Raw genomic sequence first — 16,411 nt, forward strand, 5'->3', positions numbered from 1 at the left:
GGGACATGCTGTCTCAGGGACAATGTTTCACGCACACCTGCAACAGCATGCACTATGGGCCTGGCCCAAAAGTGGTTTAATTTCAATACAGCAGGGCTTCCTCAGAATGTGATAAACAATATTCAGATGAACACTATTCAGAGAGCTAGAGCGTCTAGTCTGGCCTCTAGGTCCCTTTATGACTGTAAACGGAGAGTGTTTGAAAAGTGGTGTCACAAGAAGGGGCACATCTCTTAATGTCCAGCTGGTGTGTTTTTGTCATTCCTGCAGGATTTGATTGACAAACACAAGGTCTTCTCCACTATTAGGGTGTACCTGGCTGCTATTGCTGCATGTCAGTAGATTTTAAGGTAAAACAGCTAGTCAGCTACACCTTTGCGCCATGTGCTGTACTTTGTGCTCAGATTATCCACCATTTAACTAGCAAAAGGGAGTTGGACATGCTTCAAACACACTTCCACCATGCGCCTTACAGTACAGCACCATAGATCGTTTAAATAGGGCTGGCTGTGTCAGTCCATGCCTTGCCTATTTACATCAACACTGAGGAGTCTTGTAAAACTGACTGGCTTTTTGTATCATGGGCTTATCCCCTAATGGGCAAGCCAATTATGAAGCAATCGCTCTCCCACTGGATTGCTGTGGCCTATACTGTAAATGCCTGGGTTTGCAAGCTCATGTAAGCCTGTAAGCTCTTTCTTTGCTTGTGACCTGGCTACATCCTGGGCCCTATTTAAAGGGGTCTCCATCCAGGACATTTGTGCAGTGGCAAGCTGGTCTTCAACCCTCACCTTAGTCTGGTTTTATAAAATGGACTTATCTGCTCTGAGCGTGGCCCATGCGGTGGGAAAGAATGCTTCCTGTTGAGTGTTGGTGGTCGCTTGTGATAACCTTGTTTGGCAATACAGGAGTCCCTATATCTCATAGTGAGACATTGAAACAAATGCCATGAATGAGAACTTTAGGTTACTTGCATAATTCTGTTACTCAGAATAGCATGTGTCTTACCAGACAGCCCTTCTTGAGAGGTACTTATTTTGAATGACGCTGCATCGTAGCACAAGCTACTTACGGCATTGTTGAGCATGACTGTCATACTAGGAAGATGGCATGAATTTGTAAAACCATTGACATGTGGTTAAAAGTGGATCAGACGCGCGTCCACATCCTCTGCGATTTGCAAATCATGTTGTTTCAAATTGCAATTTCAATGAATCAGTCAGCCCTAGTGTAATGAGATAAATGCTTCTGAGGAATACACAGGGATGCTTATCCCATAGTGAGACATCTCACTCATGCTACTCTGAGAAATGGAGTTTGCTATAGTTAGGATTCAAACAATGATTATGTTCGGAAGAACAAACACTCATAAATTACACATATTTTCCAGATTAATAATCCTAGGGCAAGGCTCGTCGTATTCTGCAAAATACAAACAATACAGTTCCTTGAGCTGTTTATTTATTCATTACCAGTTGGTTTCCTGGTGGCGGTTGAACAAAACGAATCAAGTTGCTTGAAAGAACCGGTCCTCAAATCTTATCCCCCAATTGTCCACTGCTTAGGATACTGAATTTTTGTGTAAGTTTTGGCCCGGGCCTTGATATAATGTCATCAAAAGCATGGAGGCCTACCTTAGTCCATTGTTAATTTTTTATTGTTTATCTTTTTGCAAATTAGTCTCTGACATGTGGTACACAAAATGCATAAAGACAAACCTTTCTTGACATTTTGTGAGGGTTTTTTTTCTTTTCTAAATCCTTGTGAAATGTAGCAACTGTTAGCATTCTAGCTTCCGTACATATCTCTGCAATAATGTAAGTTCATCTTTTGAGTGTTTTATGCAAAGATTCTGCTCATATATTACAAATTGCTTTTTTAAAAGTTGTATGTAGCTGCCAGGAGTTTCACAGTTGCACAGTGAATTATCCAATCTATATGTAAGCTAATGTTAAATAGCAAAGATTAAAAGGTAAAAATACATTATCGTATTGATTAATCACTCCTCTGAGGGATTATTTTATTTGTAATGCATTTGCAAAACTAGAACTTCTGTCTGGCGGTTATATGCCTCCTCGAGGCATACAATTGGCGGACAGTGAAAGTAGTTTACATGCTTAACAAAACCTAATAAAGCAATTTTGGGGAAAAGACAAATGTATAGCCACTTCAAAAGACAATGCTTTAAAGAAGGTAAAGCTCCTAAGAAGCTACAATATGGTACAAGGTCACTGCAACCTCACAATATGTAAGGTTACAGTGACCTTTGATCTCCAAAATCTAATCAGTTTACCCTGGAGTCCAAGGGTAGGTTTGTGCTAAATTTGACAAAAATCCCTCAATGCATTCTTGAAATATTGTCCTCATAAGCTTTGAGGTCACAGTGACCTTGGCCTTTGACCTCCAAAATGTAATCAGTTCATCCTTGAGTCCAAGTGTGCTGTCAACATCATTCTGTTCAAACTACTCACATAGCTCTGCCTCCTCCTCCGATGCCTGCAGCCCTGCTGCGCTACACCCACGCTGTCACAGGCAGCCACTGTGTCCTGGGAGTAATAGAAACTGTTAAATTCTGCAAAATTCCACGAGTATAGCATTTTTCACAAAAGTAAAAACAAAATGTCAAAATCTAATGTCCAAATTCCGAGTTATCTTTTCAGAGATGCAGTTCATAAACACTATTTATCAAACCTACGATATAACTAATATACTAATATAACTAACATACCTAAGACTTTGTCAGGCACAGAGTTAGAGAACACTGCACTGGAAGTGGCTGGCAAATAAAACACTGACCAAGGAATACAATGCCTAGCTAAGCTAGCAAAACAAATGGACAAGACTTTGGAGGTTTGGAGGTTGTATTGGAGGTTGTTGATGGACTGCAAGCTTTGGTACAAGGGGGAAATTCGCAGCGAGAGAGAGAGAAACTGGAGCAGGACTACCCTAATACTCACTGCTCAGTTGCTACAAGAGCAACATTGAAAGCATCCTGACTAAGTGCACTACTGTGTGGTATAAAGGCTACACAAACGGCAAGCAAAAAGACCTGCATTATGTGGTGAAGCCAACCCAGTGTATCTTCGGGATGGAGCTCCCAAACCTGGACACTATCTATGCCAGTCAATTGCAAAAGAAGACTGGTGACATTATCAGGGACACACCTTGCTTGTCTTTCCTAAACCTGTGGCCTCAAACCACAAAACCTATTAAAGGAACTGTAAGCCTTCTAATCTGACTCACTGGATGTAGACTGGGCATATAAATCTGCTATTGCCTGCCTATTTCAGGTCGCCAATGGCTACATGTTACCATTGTCAAAATCTTTGCGGCTACAGGGAACAACAACCTCCAAGCTAGCAAACTACATGCTGAAAATGGCAAGTTACCCTAATTGGAAATTTAAAGAAACTGCCACTGGTGTCGCTGTAATTGTCCACCTTGATCATTAATGGCGTTCCCTTGGACGGATAAAATACAAAAGGCTAACAGTGTCGTCATATATACTTGGGCGACTGTTAATATACCTGGTGACCCGCCAAGTAAAGTTTATGTGAGGGAGTCAATGGGTCAAGACCGTAAGAGGAGGACCAACAAGGCAACACTGGAATTACAGGCCTTTGACTGCAGTGATTGGAGTGTTTCAGAGGCTGCTGCTATAGATCTGCATGAACTCACCGACACTGGGACAACTTACAACAACTTTTGTGAGGACTTGCGTGGCGACTAAATCCCTCTGCACAAACAACAACAATAACCCTTGTTTTACAGTTAAACTACAACTGCTTCTGCAGGGCAAGGAATAGGCCCACAGGAGTGGAGAAAGCATCTTGTACAACCAGGCTAAACACACACTGACAAAGGAGATCAGAGTAGCAACACTAAAAAAAAAGAAAAAAAAACAGCTCCCTCCACACTTTGGAGAACTATGAACTTGCTGACAACTTATATGTATCCTACTCGTTGATAAGCCAACACTCACACCCCTCAACAGCTCCAACATCAAACAACCATCTGCACCCCCTGCCACCCCCTCACCTATGGAGAGAAATTTTTCTCAAAACTATAAGTAAATGCACGAACCATGATCCACAAATATTCCAATATATTTACAGATAAGTTCTGCTATGCACAAAATTCCTTACTCATGACTTGTCATTTGGTTTTTAAATAAATGTGATAAATGACTTTTGGTCAATATATTGTTTCTAATTTGTAAAAAATGAAATAAAAAACTTCACTTGGTGTGTATTTTTTTATGAGATTTCGTTTATACATTTGAAATTCTGTGTGTGAAATGTTGAATCTGCATTTGTAGATCGAGTAATAAGCACATTTATTCATTCTGCCAATTACGTAATGTTGAGACATTTCATTCGCTCTTCTGCGATCCTCACACAAACAGCTCCTGAACCACGAATGTGCTCCCCAGCCCCCACCACCACCACCATCTCTGTCTTGGTGTTGATTGCTGTAGTGCATCCAAGGATTTTAATGAACCTGACTGACATCATGATGAAAGCATGGCTGGACAAGCAGAATCGCTAGGTGTGCCTGCGTTAGTCAATAGAAATCACTTGGTGGTGCCTTCCTTGCTTGACAGTGAGACAGCAATTAACCAGCTCATTAATTCAATGAGTTGTTTTATGAGAGAAGTGATTGCACTACATATTGTTGGCATCTAAATGACCAATAGGCACAAAAAGGTTTGAGGTTTTGGTCCAGCAGATCACTGCCATGTAACGCTAATGCTTGAGGGCAAGTATGTCCGTCAAAGTAGCATTACTTCCACTAAAAGCACTTTTCACCAATGAAAGCTTCAGATTTTAATTCTGAGGAGCGATACAGACATGGACCTTTTGTCAGAGAATTAGATCATTTATTTAACCAGAAAAGGCTGTGATATCACTCTCTTTACAGCCACCAGACTAAATTGACAAAAACATTCATTTTAGCTCAGATCACAGGAGTTGCTGGTTTACCTCAGCCTCGAGCTGTTAATGTGTTTGTGTTATTGTGTGACTTTGTTCAGATCTGACCTAACCCTTTAGAATATCAAAGATACTCGTTAACAAAAAGGTGGGTTAAGTGGTTAGTTATTTGGCAGATGGATGGTAACAGTAAAGTTTGATCCCTATTGGTTCCTCTGTTATTAGAGTAAGATTTGACTGAAAAGACAATGATACCTGTTTTTACAAACATTTAGAATGTGAAGTCTATTTTTTGATCACAGAAACTAGTGGACACTGTCACAGGCTTCATTGACAATAGTAAGGACAGCCGATATTTCTTCAAACCACTTCAAACAGTCCATCAAATGGCCCCAATCAAAAAAAAAATGTATGAGAGTGACGAATGCGATGATTTCATCTCAGCTGGCACAATGAGCCTGCACTTTAAAAGCAGGACTAATAGTATTGTGTTCATTCTATTGAGAGTGGCGTTGGCCTGGTGTAGGCTAATAAAGGTGAATGTGACAACTGTGAAAACTGTTTTTTGTTAACATTAACCTGTGTTATGTTGACATCTGATTTGTGTCTTTAATTACAATTTCCAACTTTTAAATCTGTTAAAGTGTTTTATAAAGTGTTTTGAGAGAGTTATGCAGTCATCAGGACTTAAAGTTCTCAAGCATCACACCTGATTTCATGCATAAATCAATTTTAAATTCATATAATATTAAAAATTGTGCACATTTCCTCCTGGACATCCTGGCTTCCCCTTTTTTTTTTCTTTTTGCTGTACCGAGCTAGTGGATCAGGCTGCCCAGCACACCACCTGGCATGCTTGTGCACAAAGTTGAACCAGGTTGCTCTGAATTCTGCAGCAAGCACAGTGCAAACTACATTCTGTCTGAAAGGCCCAAAAGGCGTTAGTAGGCGCGACTGACAGACTACAAAAAGCAGTAAGGACTCACACAAAGCTAAAATCTTGGAATGAGACTCAACCGTTTTTCTCCAGAAAGTTACATAGTGTTGCTTTAAGCTTTCTGGGATCCACTGTCTGGCAGGACACAAAGTGGATGTTCAACTGAAGAACACGTTAATACTCTAAATCATATAGTAGCAATAACCCTCTAACACCAAAACATTTACCTACTTCCATTATAGACTGTTTATTATGCACGTCTTGAACATGTACATTTCATCATGCACTGTTATTGTCCTAATGTGAATAGACATGTACATAATCATCCACTCCATATACGTATATTCATTTAATACTTTAGACTTATATTAGACTTATTATATTGTTGGCCATTAGCGATTTATACTTATTTTTTTACAAACTTGTATACACTAACATTTTGTACTTTTATTTGTTCAGCTGTTGTTGTGCTTCTTAGCAGTATGCCTATTCTTACGTAACTACATTGAGAGCAATTTAAAAGGCGGAGTCAGATTTTTTTGTATGCATACACATACAGTTTTTGGTCAATAAATCCTATTCTCATTCATTACATGGGAACTTGCCTTTCTTGGAGAAAACTGGGTAAAAAAAATTGTCGCCCATAGTTCTCCCTTTGAGCCCTTTTCTGCCTGTGTATCCGTTTCTTGCACCCTGATTTTGGTTTTGAGTTTGACATTGTGTACAGAGTGCCGGGTGAGCGCTCTCAACAGAGACCAAGACAGACGGTCAGCTAGTTTCCACCATTCCTGACTGACCTGAGCACTTAGTAGGACTAAACCATTCATTGTTGTACTGAGGGGTGTGATATGGCAGATATCCTGGTTGATTTTATCAAAAAAGGAATGGACAAAAACATCATAATTTATTTTTGAAATTCCAAATGGTTAAATATTATATGACTGGGCCCAAAACATTTTCTCAGATAATTAATGTTCTATTTTCATGCAGACGTTTTGAGGGCCCCTGTCAGTCCAAGCCCCTTGGAATCATCCTCACCCTCCCTCCCTTTATGGCGCCCCTGCATATGTGTATTATATACTGGCATGTCAGACTGTTGTGGTCACACAAAAGGATGCTTATGTCTGTGATTGTTAACTTACCAAGTAAGTTCACAATCAATTGTATTTTGAAAAGGGTAAAAGAGACTATTGTCTGTTACTCTGTATTGTAACTTCAAAGAATGCCCATTGTTTTGACTTACCTATAGAAAAATCCATTCTAAAGTCTTCTAGGGGATCCTGTCACATGGAAATGTGACAAATGCCCCTCAGCACTCTATAGGCCTCTATACCATGTTGCTGGGTCAGGGGTTTACACAATGGAAGTCACAGATTCTTTGGATTTGGTCAGGTATAAAAGTAACAGTTAAAACAGGACCACCATCAGTACACCAGCAACACAGTTCTCTGAAGAACCTACACAGCCACCATGACCATGGGCAAGGTAAGGACACTCACCTAACCAACTGTTTTTGATTGATTTACAATTATATCAATATTATTTTTTAGCTTAAAACCCAATACCTTATATTGTGTCTTTTTTCAGATCATCTTCTACGAGGACAGGAACTTCCAGGGTCGTTCCTATGAGTGCATGAGCGACTGCTCTGACATGTCCTCCTACATGAGCAAGTGCCACTCCTGCAGGGTGGAGAGCGGCTGCTTCATGGTCTACGACCGTCCCAACTACATGGGAAACCAGTATTTCATGAGGAGGGGCGAGTACGCTGACTACATGAGCATGATGGGAATGAGAGACTGCATCAGGTCTTGCCGTATGATCCCCATGGTAGGTATAAGAATGCATCCATCAAACTACGGCCCTATTACAGATTACCACCCCCACAAAACTTGATATAAATGAATTCATTTGTTTTGTCTTCTCCAAAAAATAGCACAGAGGCCAGTTCAGGATGAAGATCTACGAGAGGGAGAACTTCGGTGGTCAGATGCATGAGCTGATGGACGACTGCGACAACATCATGGAGCGCTACCGTATGTCCGACTGCATGTCCTGCAACGTGATGGACGGCCACTGGCTGATGTATGAGCAGCCCCACTACAGAGGCAAGATGATGTACCTGAGGCCCGGAGAGTACAGGAGCTTCAGGGAGATGGGCATGAGTGGCACCAGGTTCATGAGCATGAGGCGTATCACTGACATGTAAATACACTTGTAGAATGTCTAAATAAGCCAAAATAATAAACTTTTTTGACAAAAGGTTTCTACCTGTTGCATCATTTATGTTAATTTAATACAGGATTGGGAAGCCATTTCCAGTGATTTTTTAGCACATCACCTATATACTTGGCATGTATTTATATCTTTCTACCTCTGAAATTTAAAAAAAAAAATATGAATTATTAGAATGATAGAGGTCACACATTTTCTGTTTAGCTCTGCAAATTACTGAGTACAAGGTTGACAATAGTAGTAACCATCCTTTGGGCACGTTTTTAGTTTAGGTTGGTTAAGGTTTTAGGTGTTTGAAGTCTGATTTACTTTTTATTTTTTGCATTATTTATATCAATATCAGAATTTTATTCTCAAATTGTGTAAGTAGTAAAAATTACATTAAATTAATTTTGAAGATGAAAGACATCTCTGAATTGGGTATTTTATGTTTTAATGACAGTATTGGTAGAAGTACACCACAGGCAATTTGCCAAAACCTTCAACACAAGCGCAAAGCTCAAGCTCAAGTGTTGCACAGCAAATATTTTTAGTAAATTTGGAATTTCTTGAATTTACTTAAAATAAATAGACCTTACAAACTCGTACAATGAACAACAGAGGGTATATTATTTTGTAGTGTAAGTTAGATTTAGACCAACAATTTAAAAAACTACTATGTGATATTATCACGGACAGGCTTTGCCTGTTTTGTTCATTGGCAAGATCATGGACAACTACTTGCCAGATTGAGATTTAGAAGGAATATTCATGATCCCGAAAGGATGAGTCCTTGCACCTAGGTGCAAAGACTGCCAAGAGACCCAGCTTTGAGCTACTATTGGTCAGGGTGACAGACCCCCCACTAACCAGATAGTCAAAACTCTAGCTCCATCCTTTGTTCTGTCTCTTCTCCACCTCTTTCCCTATGGGGCTGCCTGCCCCCAAGCTCTCTTCTCCTGGATTCTTCTGGGCCCAACAGCTGCTGAGAGTTGCCAGCTGCATTTCCAGCAGGCCCAAAGAACTACTCCTCACAGCAACGACACAAGGTCCTGCTAGTATTCCAGCTCAGTTAGCACCAGCAGCTGTGACGCAAAGCTTACCAGCTAACTCCACAATCCGAGGAATAAGAAGCAGGTTAGCACTGAGCTGCTATCCCTGCAAAGGAAAGGAGCGACCAGTTTCCTCTGTCCACTGTCTTTCATCGGACCTTGCACAGCAAGAACAGCACTGTTCAGCATTGGAATTTAATCTTCTCCTGCTTGGCTCATCAGCCAAGGAACCACCAGCACCTTTTTTTCAAAGACTGGAAACATTGAACTGGGCCTAGATAGCACACAGCATTGCATAGCACGGCTAAGCACAGGACTTTTCAACTCTGGCTGATGTAATGCATATGTGTTCAATCTATGTGTTTGTTCACAGTTTGGGTGTTATTCTGGTCTCAGGTCAGGTTATTGGTAGTTTGCTTTGCTTCACAGCTAATTCAATGTTAGTTGAATAATGCTTCACACAGACTGAGGGTCATTGCATGCAACTAACCATCTTCTCTAACCTGGCAACATGTCACACACACGTGAGATATCCATGAGCGGACGGTGTGAACACCACCATCGTTTCTTTGTTCTCTCCTATCAAAGAAACAAGTGGTGATCCACCATCTTGGACCTGAGTCCAACCTTCGTCAGCCATGGTGTAGTCCCCCTTCGATCAGCCATTTTGTTTGTAGTCTGTCTTTGTCCATGCCATGTGGCGCCAGCCCTTGCGATTAATTGCAGCTATCCATAGCCATCTTCTGTTCTTCTCAAAGGGAATTCTGTAAAAGGCTAGATCAGGTTTGCAGCCTTGTCTGTTGGTACACTGCACGGCACAGCAGGAAATACCCATTTTAACAACATAAAATTAAGTTAAAACCGATAGAAAACCACAAAATGTCAGGAACAATAACGAGCCTCCTTGTCTTTCTATTGAGTCCAGTGTTCTTTTGCCGTCCGTCATGGCGTCCGTATCTCGCGCAAGTGGAACGTGACGTCACGTGCAAAGGGTCAGTAGTATATAGTACATGTTAGCTAGATTGTGTTTTTATCTTTGTGTTAAATAAAAGACTTTTGAACCTATATGCTGTCTATTTAATATTGTGCAAGAGTGAATGTTGCCAACCCCTACTCTGTCAAGGACTCTGACCATTACAAGCTGTTATGGTCATTTTGGTTGTAGTTATTAAGTTAATTATTAATCAAAGTTACAGACTGACAGTTTAGTACCTTTTTATGTGACTGATTTGGTGTATTGCCATTCTTATCCCTTGCCCCAAGGTCATCTAATGTCAATTGGATCGTATTATTGATCATAATTAATAATTATCCCTGATAATCATTAGATAGCCAAATTTAACCCAAAACTCCCTATTAATGTTACATGAAGCACTACACATTAGAATATGGAGGCTGAGAAGGCCAACCACTGTGGTGCAGGCCAAGGAACATGCTGGAGTGCTGAGGGGCAGCCCCCAAACAGCAGGAAGATGAGATAATAGGGCTGCGGCCCAAACACTTGAGGAAGCAGAGCTACATGTAGCGAAGGCTCCAGCAGACCACACCACCACGACCGCTACAGTCATGAGTGGCAACACAGACACACTTACCATCACAAGAGAACAGGGTTGAAAAGAAACACAAGGTTCAAGCAACTGCTGACATGCCAAGCTATAGGCCATGCCTACACACGGACCCAGGCTCCAGGAAGAGAAAAGAAACACACATCTGAGCAGCATCTCCCAGCCTATATATAGGGCTGAGTAGCGTTGCCCAGTCATTAAAGTGAGCAGTTCTTCTACACCCAGTGATAGTTTAGCAGGGGGATAGACAATAACTTAATCTGCCACACATACTATCTGCCAATGTCCTAGCTAGAGCAGTCAGAGGTAAAAAGGGAAGCACACTAAAATAATTCAATGTGGGAACATTTCTACAAGAAAGGCAACACAGTCAATTCTAAGTTAAAAGGAGTTTAAACGTAGTAGTACAAGCAATATGTTTTATCATATTAAAACAATCACGCTGCAGTCAATTCTGAAGACAAAGATCATGTCTTTGCTAACCGGGGGAAAAAAGCACTTTGAGAAGAAACATGAGCTAAAAGTTGAGTTAACCAGGGCAGACAAGCTAAAGTTACCTCTGTCAAGCAACTGCTGGACAGCTCTCACATACAAAAGCTACTTCACAACTACCTGTATCTTCATTAGTGCTCGCTGGGGCCAAGTGGCAACCTCCGGGGCTAAAGAAAGGAAAAACCAACACGCAAGTATCAAAGACTGCAGTTCCTTGTATGGCCACATGAGGTCAGCTCCAAAAATGCCACAGCAGAAATAAACATGTTTTTATTGTCTTGTACAAAAAGCTGTTTTGGTATCTACAGCTAATTTCCTCACTCATGACAACTGTGCATGGAGTACATTTTAATGTGACTCTATTTATTTTATTTTACTAATATTAAGGCTTAGATAAGAATAAGTGATAAGTTAAGTGATAGCAAGCTGCAACATATCAGCTGCTGTCCCCAACTCCTATGCTGTGTTTGTTGTGTTGAAGCCTTTTGGATAATTTGTAAAAAAAAAAATAATAATAATAATTAAAGGTCCCATATTATACTGTTTTTCATCAATTTCACACAGCTGTCAGAGGTCCAACAACACTGTAATCGAAATGTATTGCCCCAAACCCATCCTATTTCTGAACTTCAGCTGTCTGAGAGCCGCTCAAGTGAGCTCTACTGAGAACAGGCTGTTTCTGTGCCTGCACCTTTAATGCTAATGAGCTCCGTCCTGCCACACGCCCCTCTCCGGGATAGGATGCCGCTTGCTAGCGGTAGCATGTGCTAATGTTTACGTGGATGTATCACTATGGCTCGCGAGATGCTGTCGTTCAACCATACCAGTTTGACCCAGAATCGGACCCAGAAGGAGAGGCTCAGAAAAATACAGACTCTGCGGCTGCAGCAGGACTCCCCGACACAACCACCCGGCTCCCATCCCCCACTGACCTGCAACAGGTAACATCTAAAAACAGCTAGCGAAAGCTGTGTTTGTCTCCAACACAGTCTCCAAACTCTTGGACACTGTTGGCATAGTCTCTGTCTCCAGTCTGCACGTTTCCAGACTTTTTACTGTGACAACCAAGCTCCCTCGTAATATTATTGACATTAAACTTGCTTCAAACGCCGTTGCATAGCGGACCCAAGCGGAGCTAACTAGTTAGCCAATTTCAAGCTGACTTCACCATACTCGTAGGCAACTGTAAATACTATCAAAACGTGGCGACCCGTGGCTCGGGTGCAGTTGCTGGGTCCCGTATGGTTGGGACTGATCCTTTTACTAGGGTCAGTGTTGAGGCAAAGCCAGCTTTGTACTGACCCTCTTTACTGAAGCTGTCCGATGTGAAGTAGTTAGCACACTAGGGGTGGGAATTGATAAGTTTTTATCAATATCAATGCCATTGTCGATTCTGCCTATCAATCCAATTCCTTATCAATTCTCATATCAATTCCTGAATCCTGAGTAGTTCATTGAGTGGCAAAAAAGGAGTTCTACACAGTCTTCTGCACCAATAGCAATGATTTTATTTTTCGCAAAATTATGTCTGCGCAAGACTGTGAACATGAACATATTCAACTCAAAAAACTGAACACCTTGACAAGATAGTGTAGAAAGAAAATATAGTCTAAATAAATTAGACTGATACAATAAGCAATAAAAAATAAACATTTAACACTAGAACATGCTAGATTACAGCTTAACACTCCTTTTCTTTAAAAGGATATTGTACATTGTACTTGACATGAAGTAACAGTGAACATTCCTACATCCACTTTAGATAAATAGGCATGTGTGCCTACATAACGGTTTTTAAAAATGGAAATAATGTTGCTGTAAGCTTGACTTAACTGAATGCATCAACAATTCTTATGCAAGAATACAAGCATATCTGCCTTTTCCGGGAGGATTCTTGAGCGCTCCACACTAATGGTATCTCCTGCTGTAGGGAATACCCTTTCTGAGGGAGTAGAAGAGGCCTGAGTACAAACATACTTTTATGCTACATCATACAGGAGTGGCAAAGTGTCCCTCTTCTGCCACCATCACAGAACAGGATCAGATGAGATGGGAATAGCAGGAAGGCCTATGTACATTCGTACTTCTACGGCGATATGCTCACCGATGTTCTGGGTCTCTTGGGATGCTACCTGCTGCATGTCTTGCTCCTCCTCTCGAAATAGCTCCTCTAGGGCCGTCGTGGGTCGCTTTACAGGTAGAGTCTGAAATTAAAAGGACCATAAACTTGCGTTTTAGGTGCGTGGTCTGAATGGATTATTATCAATATACCATATGGTCATTATAATGAACTGTGCTTACATAGCCTTCCTCCTCATCATCTTCTTCCTCCACGTTTTCATACTTTGTGTGTCTTCTGGCAGTGGTACCTAAGTATAAACACACTGTGTGAGTCACATGATTGGAACCAGAGTATATAGACATCACAATGGAACTGTACCACAGACTGTGATTCAAATACCTCTTCTGCTCCTGTGAGCATCTCTGCTACTGCTGAGGTCCTCAGCCTGTCCCAGATGGCATCATCGTGGTCCATTTTCAGCTTGAACCTCGGGTCCATCACTGTCGCCTCCTCCAGGAAGGTCTTGATCTATTCATCCTTAATTTCAGAAAGCAAGAAACATTCATGTTCAAAAACCTGGGGACACTTTTGCTAGTGTCTGAAATCTGACTTTCATGAACTACAAATTAATATACAGTAAGTCATGGTACCTGGTAACGAGCGGAGAGATCAGTCCATATCTTCTCTTTTATATTTCTTGCAAAAGTAGAGTCGCTTGCCTTAATGGAATAGTGGCGCTCCAACTCCTTTAAGATGGGTAGAATTTGACCACTGGTTGGATTTTTCTCACTTGAGACACAGAGTGTTGATGTGTAAAGCACTCGCATCAGCTGGACAAACTCCTCTGCCTTCTTGAAGTCGTCGAACTGCAATTTCTCCATCAGTCTAAGACAGCAAATAATTAGCAATATACACACAAGTCCTCTTGCAGTCTTATAATCCACAGTTTTAAAATAAGAGATTTTAAGTTAGTTACAGAATCTATCCCTTACTTTTCCTTCTCAAATTGCCTCTTTATCCTTGGGTCCATCACTGCAGCCTGAATGGCAGTGAACTGCTCAAAGAATCTCTCAATCATCAGATAGAGAGAATTCCACCGTGTTTTTACATCAATGATGAGTGAGTCCTGGGGCAAGTCTGAAAAACAAATTCAGATGCACATCTGCATAAGCATATCACACATAACAATGAACACATAATCATAAACCATCATTACTTAGTTTGTTGTAGATCACTATATGTTAAGTGCTTATTAGAATCTAGTTAAAGTTATGCATAGATACTTAGTCAGGAGTTGCTGCTTTTCTGTGAGGACGGTTTTGGCCATGGAAGACTTCCTCATCCACTTCACCACAGCACGTACCCTTGCTGCCCAATTGGTGACAGCGTTGCAGTGGTGGATCTTCTGGGCTGCAAGGTTTAATGTGTGTGCGAAGCAGCCAATCTTGACAAACTGCAGCTTCTTCATTGCCACGTTCATATTTCCTGCATTATCCACGGTTGCTGCCACAACCTTCTCACTAATGCCGAATTCCTATAGTATGTCTCCAATCTCCTCAGCCACAACAGCACCTGTCTGGGCTTCATACACTGCCTTGGTTCTCAGGACTTTACCTAAGATCTTTCCCTGCTTTGCATAATGTACAGTGACCGTTAGATAATGGTCTTGGGCAAGGCTGGTCTATCCATCTGCTGTGATGGCTGCCTTTTTCACATCTCTGAGTTTCGGAGTGTAAGTTTTCTCTTTCCACCTGGTACCAGGCAGGGATCAGGTGGTTTGTAAGAGCTTCCCTTGATGGGGGTTTATATCTGGGATTTAAGGCCCTCGTCATCTCCCTAAAATCATTTGTAAATGAAATACTACAGTGGTTAGGACAGAATCAACAACATGTAATTTAACATATAATTCTGATGATGTATTAGCCACCAGAAAAACACATGCTGTGACGTTACTTTAAAAAGTTCACTGTAGATACGCTGTATGGGCTAAAATGGGCTGTAATAAACATCCTACATACTAGCTGTAGCCTGCATAGACCACCTACCAAAAATGGGGTTGTTCTACAGTGGAGAAAGGATGTAAGCCTTTCACCACGAACATGGTCACTGCCCGGTGACATTCTTGCATCTTCTCCTCATTCCACCTAGCTCCCTGAGCAGCAAGCGTGAAAGGGGTCATTTGAGACGATGTCGAGGGGCCAGCTGCCTGAGAGCTATCTTTGTCCTCATCTGCCTGTCTGTGCCTGTCATCGTCATCTAAAATGCATGAAACCAGAATATATTTTTATGTAGCTCGGCTTTATTAATAAAAAACTGTGCATGCTGCTTGCAGTTGCAAGGCGACAGTGTGCTAATGCAGGATATTTAATGTCAACGTTACCGTCGTCAACGGAGGTCGCAGAGCTTGTTTGACCAGTAGCACTAGCAACGTAAGCACTCGTACGCAGGCGGTCGAACACATGGCATTTTTGGTATTTCACTCTGTGCTTGGTAGACAAATGTTTAAGCATGTTGCTGGTATTTGCACCCTTACATGATATAACAGCATTGCACTGATTACACACGGCAGAATTATCATCTTTTTGGGCGAAATGCAGCCAGGCTTTGGATCGCTTCCTCCTCTTTTTTTGGCAACAGGATCATTTCAGAGAGAGATAGGAGACAGGTCAGGCATTTCACAGTCCTCTTTGAGCCGTGTGCTTCCAAGACTACTGAAAGTGATAATATCATTCATGCCCCAGTACATATTGTTCCTGTACACTGCTAACCAGCAGGTAGAGATTAAGAACACTTTTTTAGCTGTAGCTGGATTTCCAAATATCATTGGTACTGAAGACTGCACGTATATACAGATCAAACCAGCCTCTCGAGATCCATTCCTATTCCTCAACAGAAAGCTGTATCATTCTTTTAACATCCAAATAATATCAGATGCAAACTTCCACCTTCTGAATGCTGTGGCCCGTTGGCCAGGGGGAGCACAGACTCCTTTGTGCTGCAGAATAGTTCCGTGGGGAGAGCTGAAAGCCAGGTGGATATGGCCTGATACTGTGATTTTGACGTTCCTGTAACACCAGTGCTGACGCTGTGGAAGATCACGTTTATGTTGTTTTATTTGATTTAACAATACCTCAGTTTCACTGCTGCTAACATTCTTC

General features: G+C 41.4%; 1 protein-coding gene across 1 annotated transcript; it reads left to right on the forward strand.

The window, feature by feature from the left end:
* Positions 1–7,279: 7,279 nt before the first annotated feature.
* LOC311262074 (gamma-crystallin M3-like) lies at positions 7,280–8,136 on the forward strand. Its single transcript, XM_084361217.1, has 3 exons — positions 7,280–7,353; positions 7,456–7,698; positions 7,805–8,136. Exons 1-3 carry the CDS (start codon positions 7,339–7,341, stop codon positions 8,075–8,077), a joined length of 531 nt encoding a protein of 176 aa, XP_084217343.1. The 5' UTR covers positions 7,280–7,338; the 3' UTR covers positions 8,078–8,136.
* Positions 8,137–16,411: the final 8,275 nt, after the last annotated feature.

Source organism: Pagrus pagrus (assembly GCF_965226575.1).
Source record: "Pagrus pagrus genome assembly, chromosome: 9".
NCBI lineage: Eukaryota > Metazoa > Chordata > Actinopteri > Spariformes > Sparidae > Pagrus > Pagrus pagrus.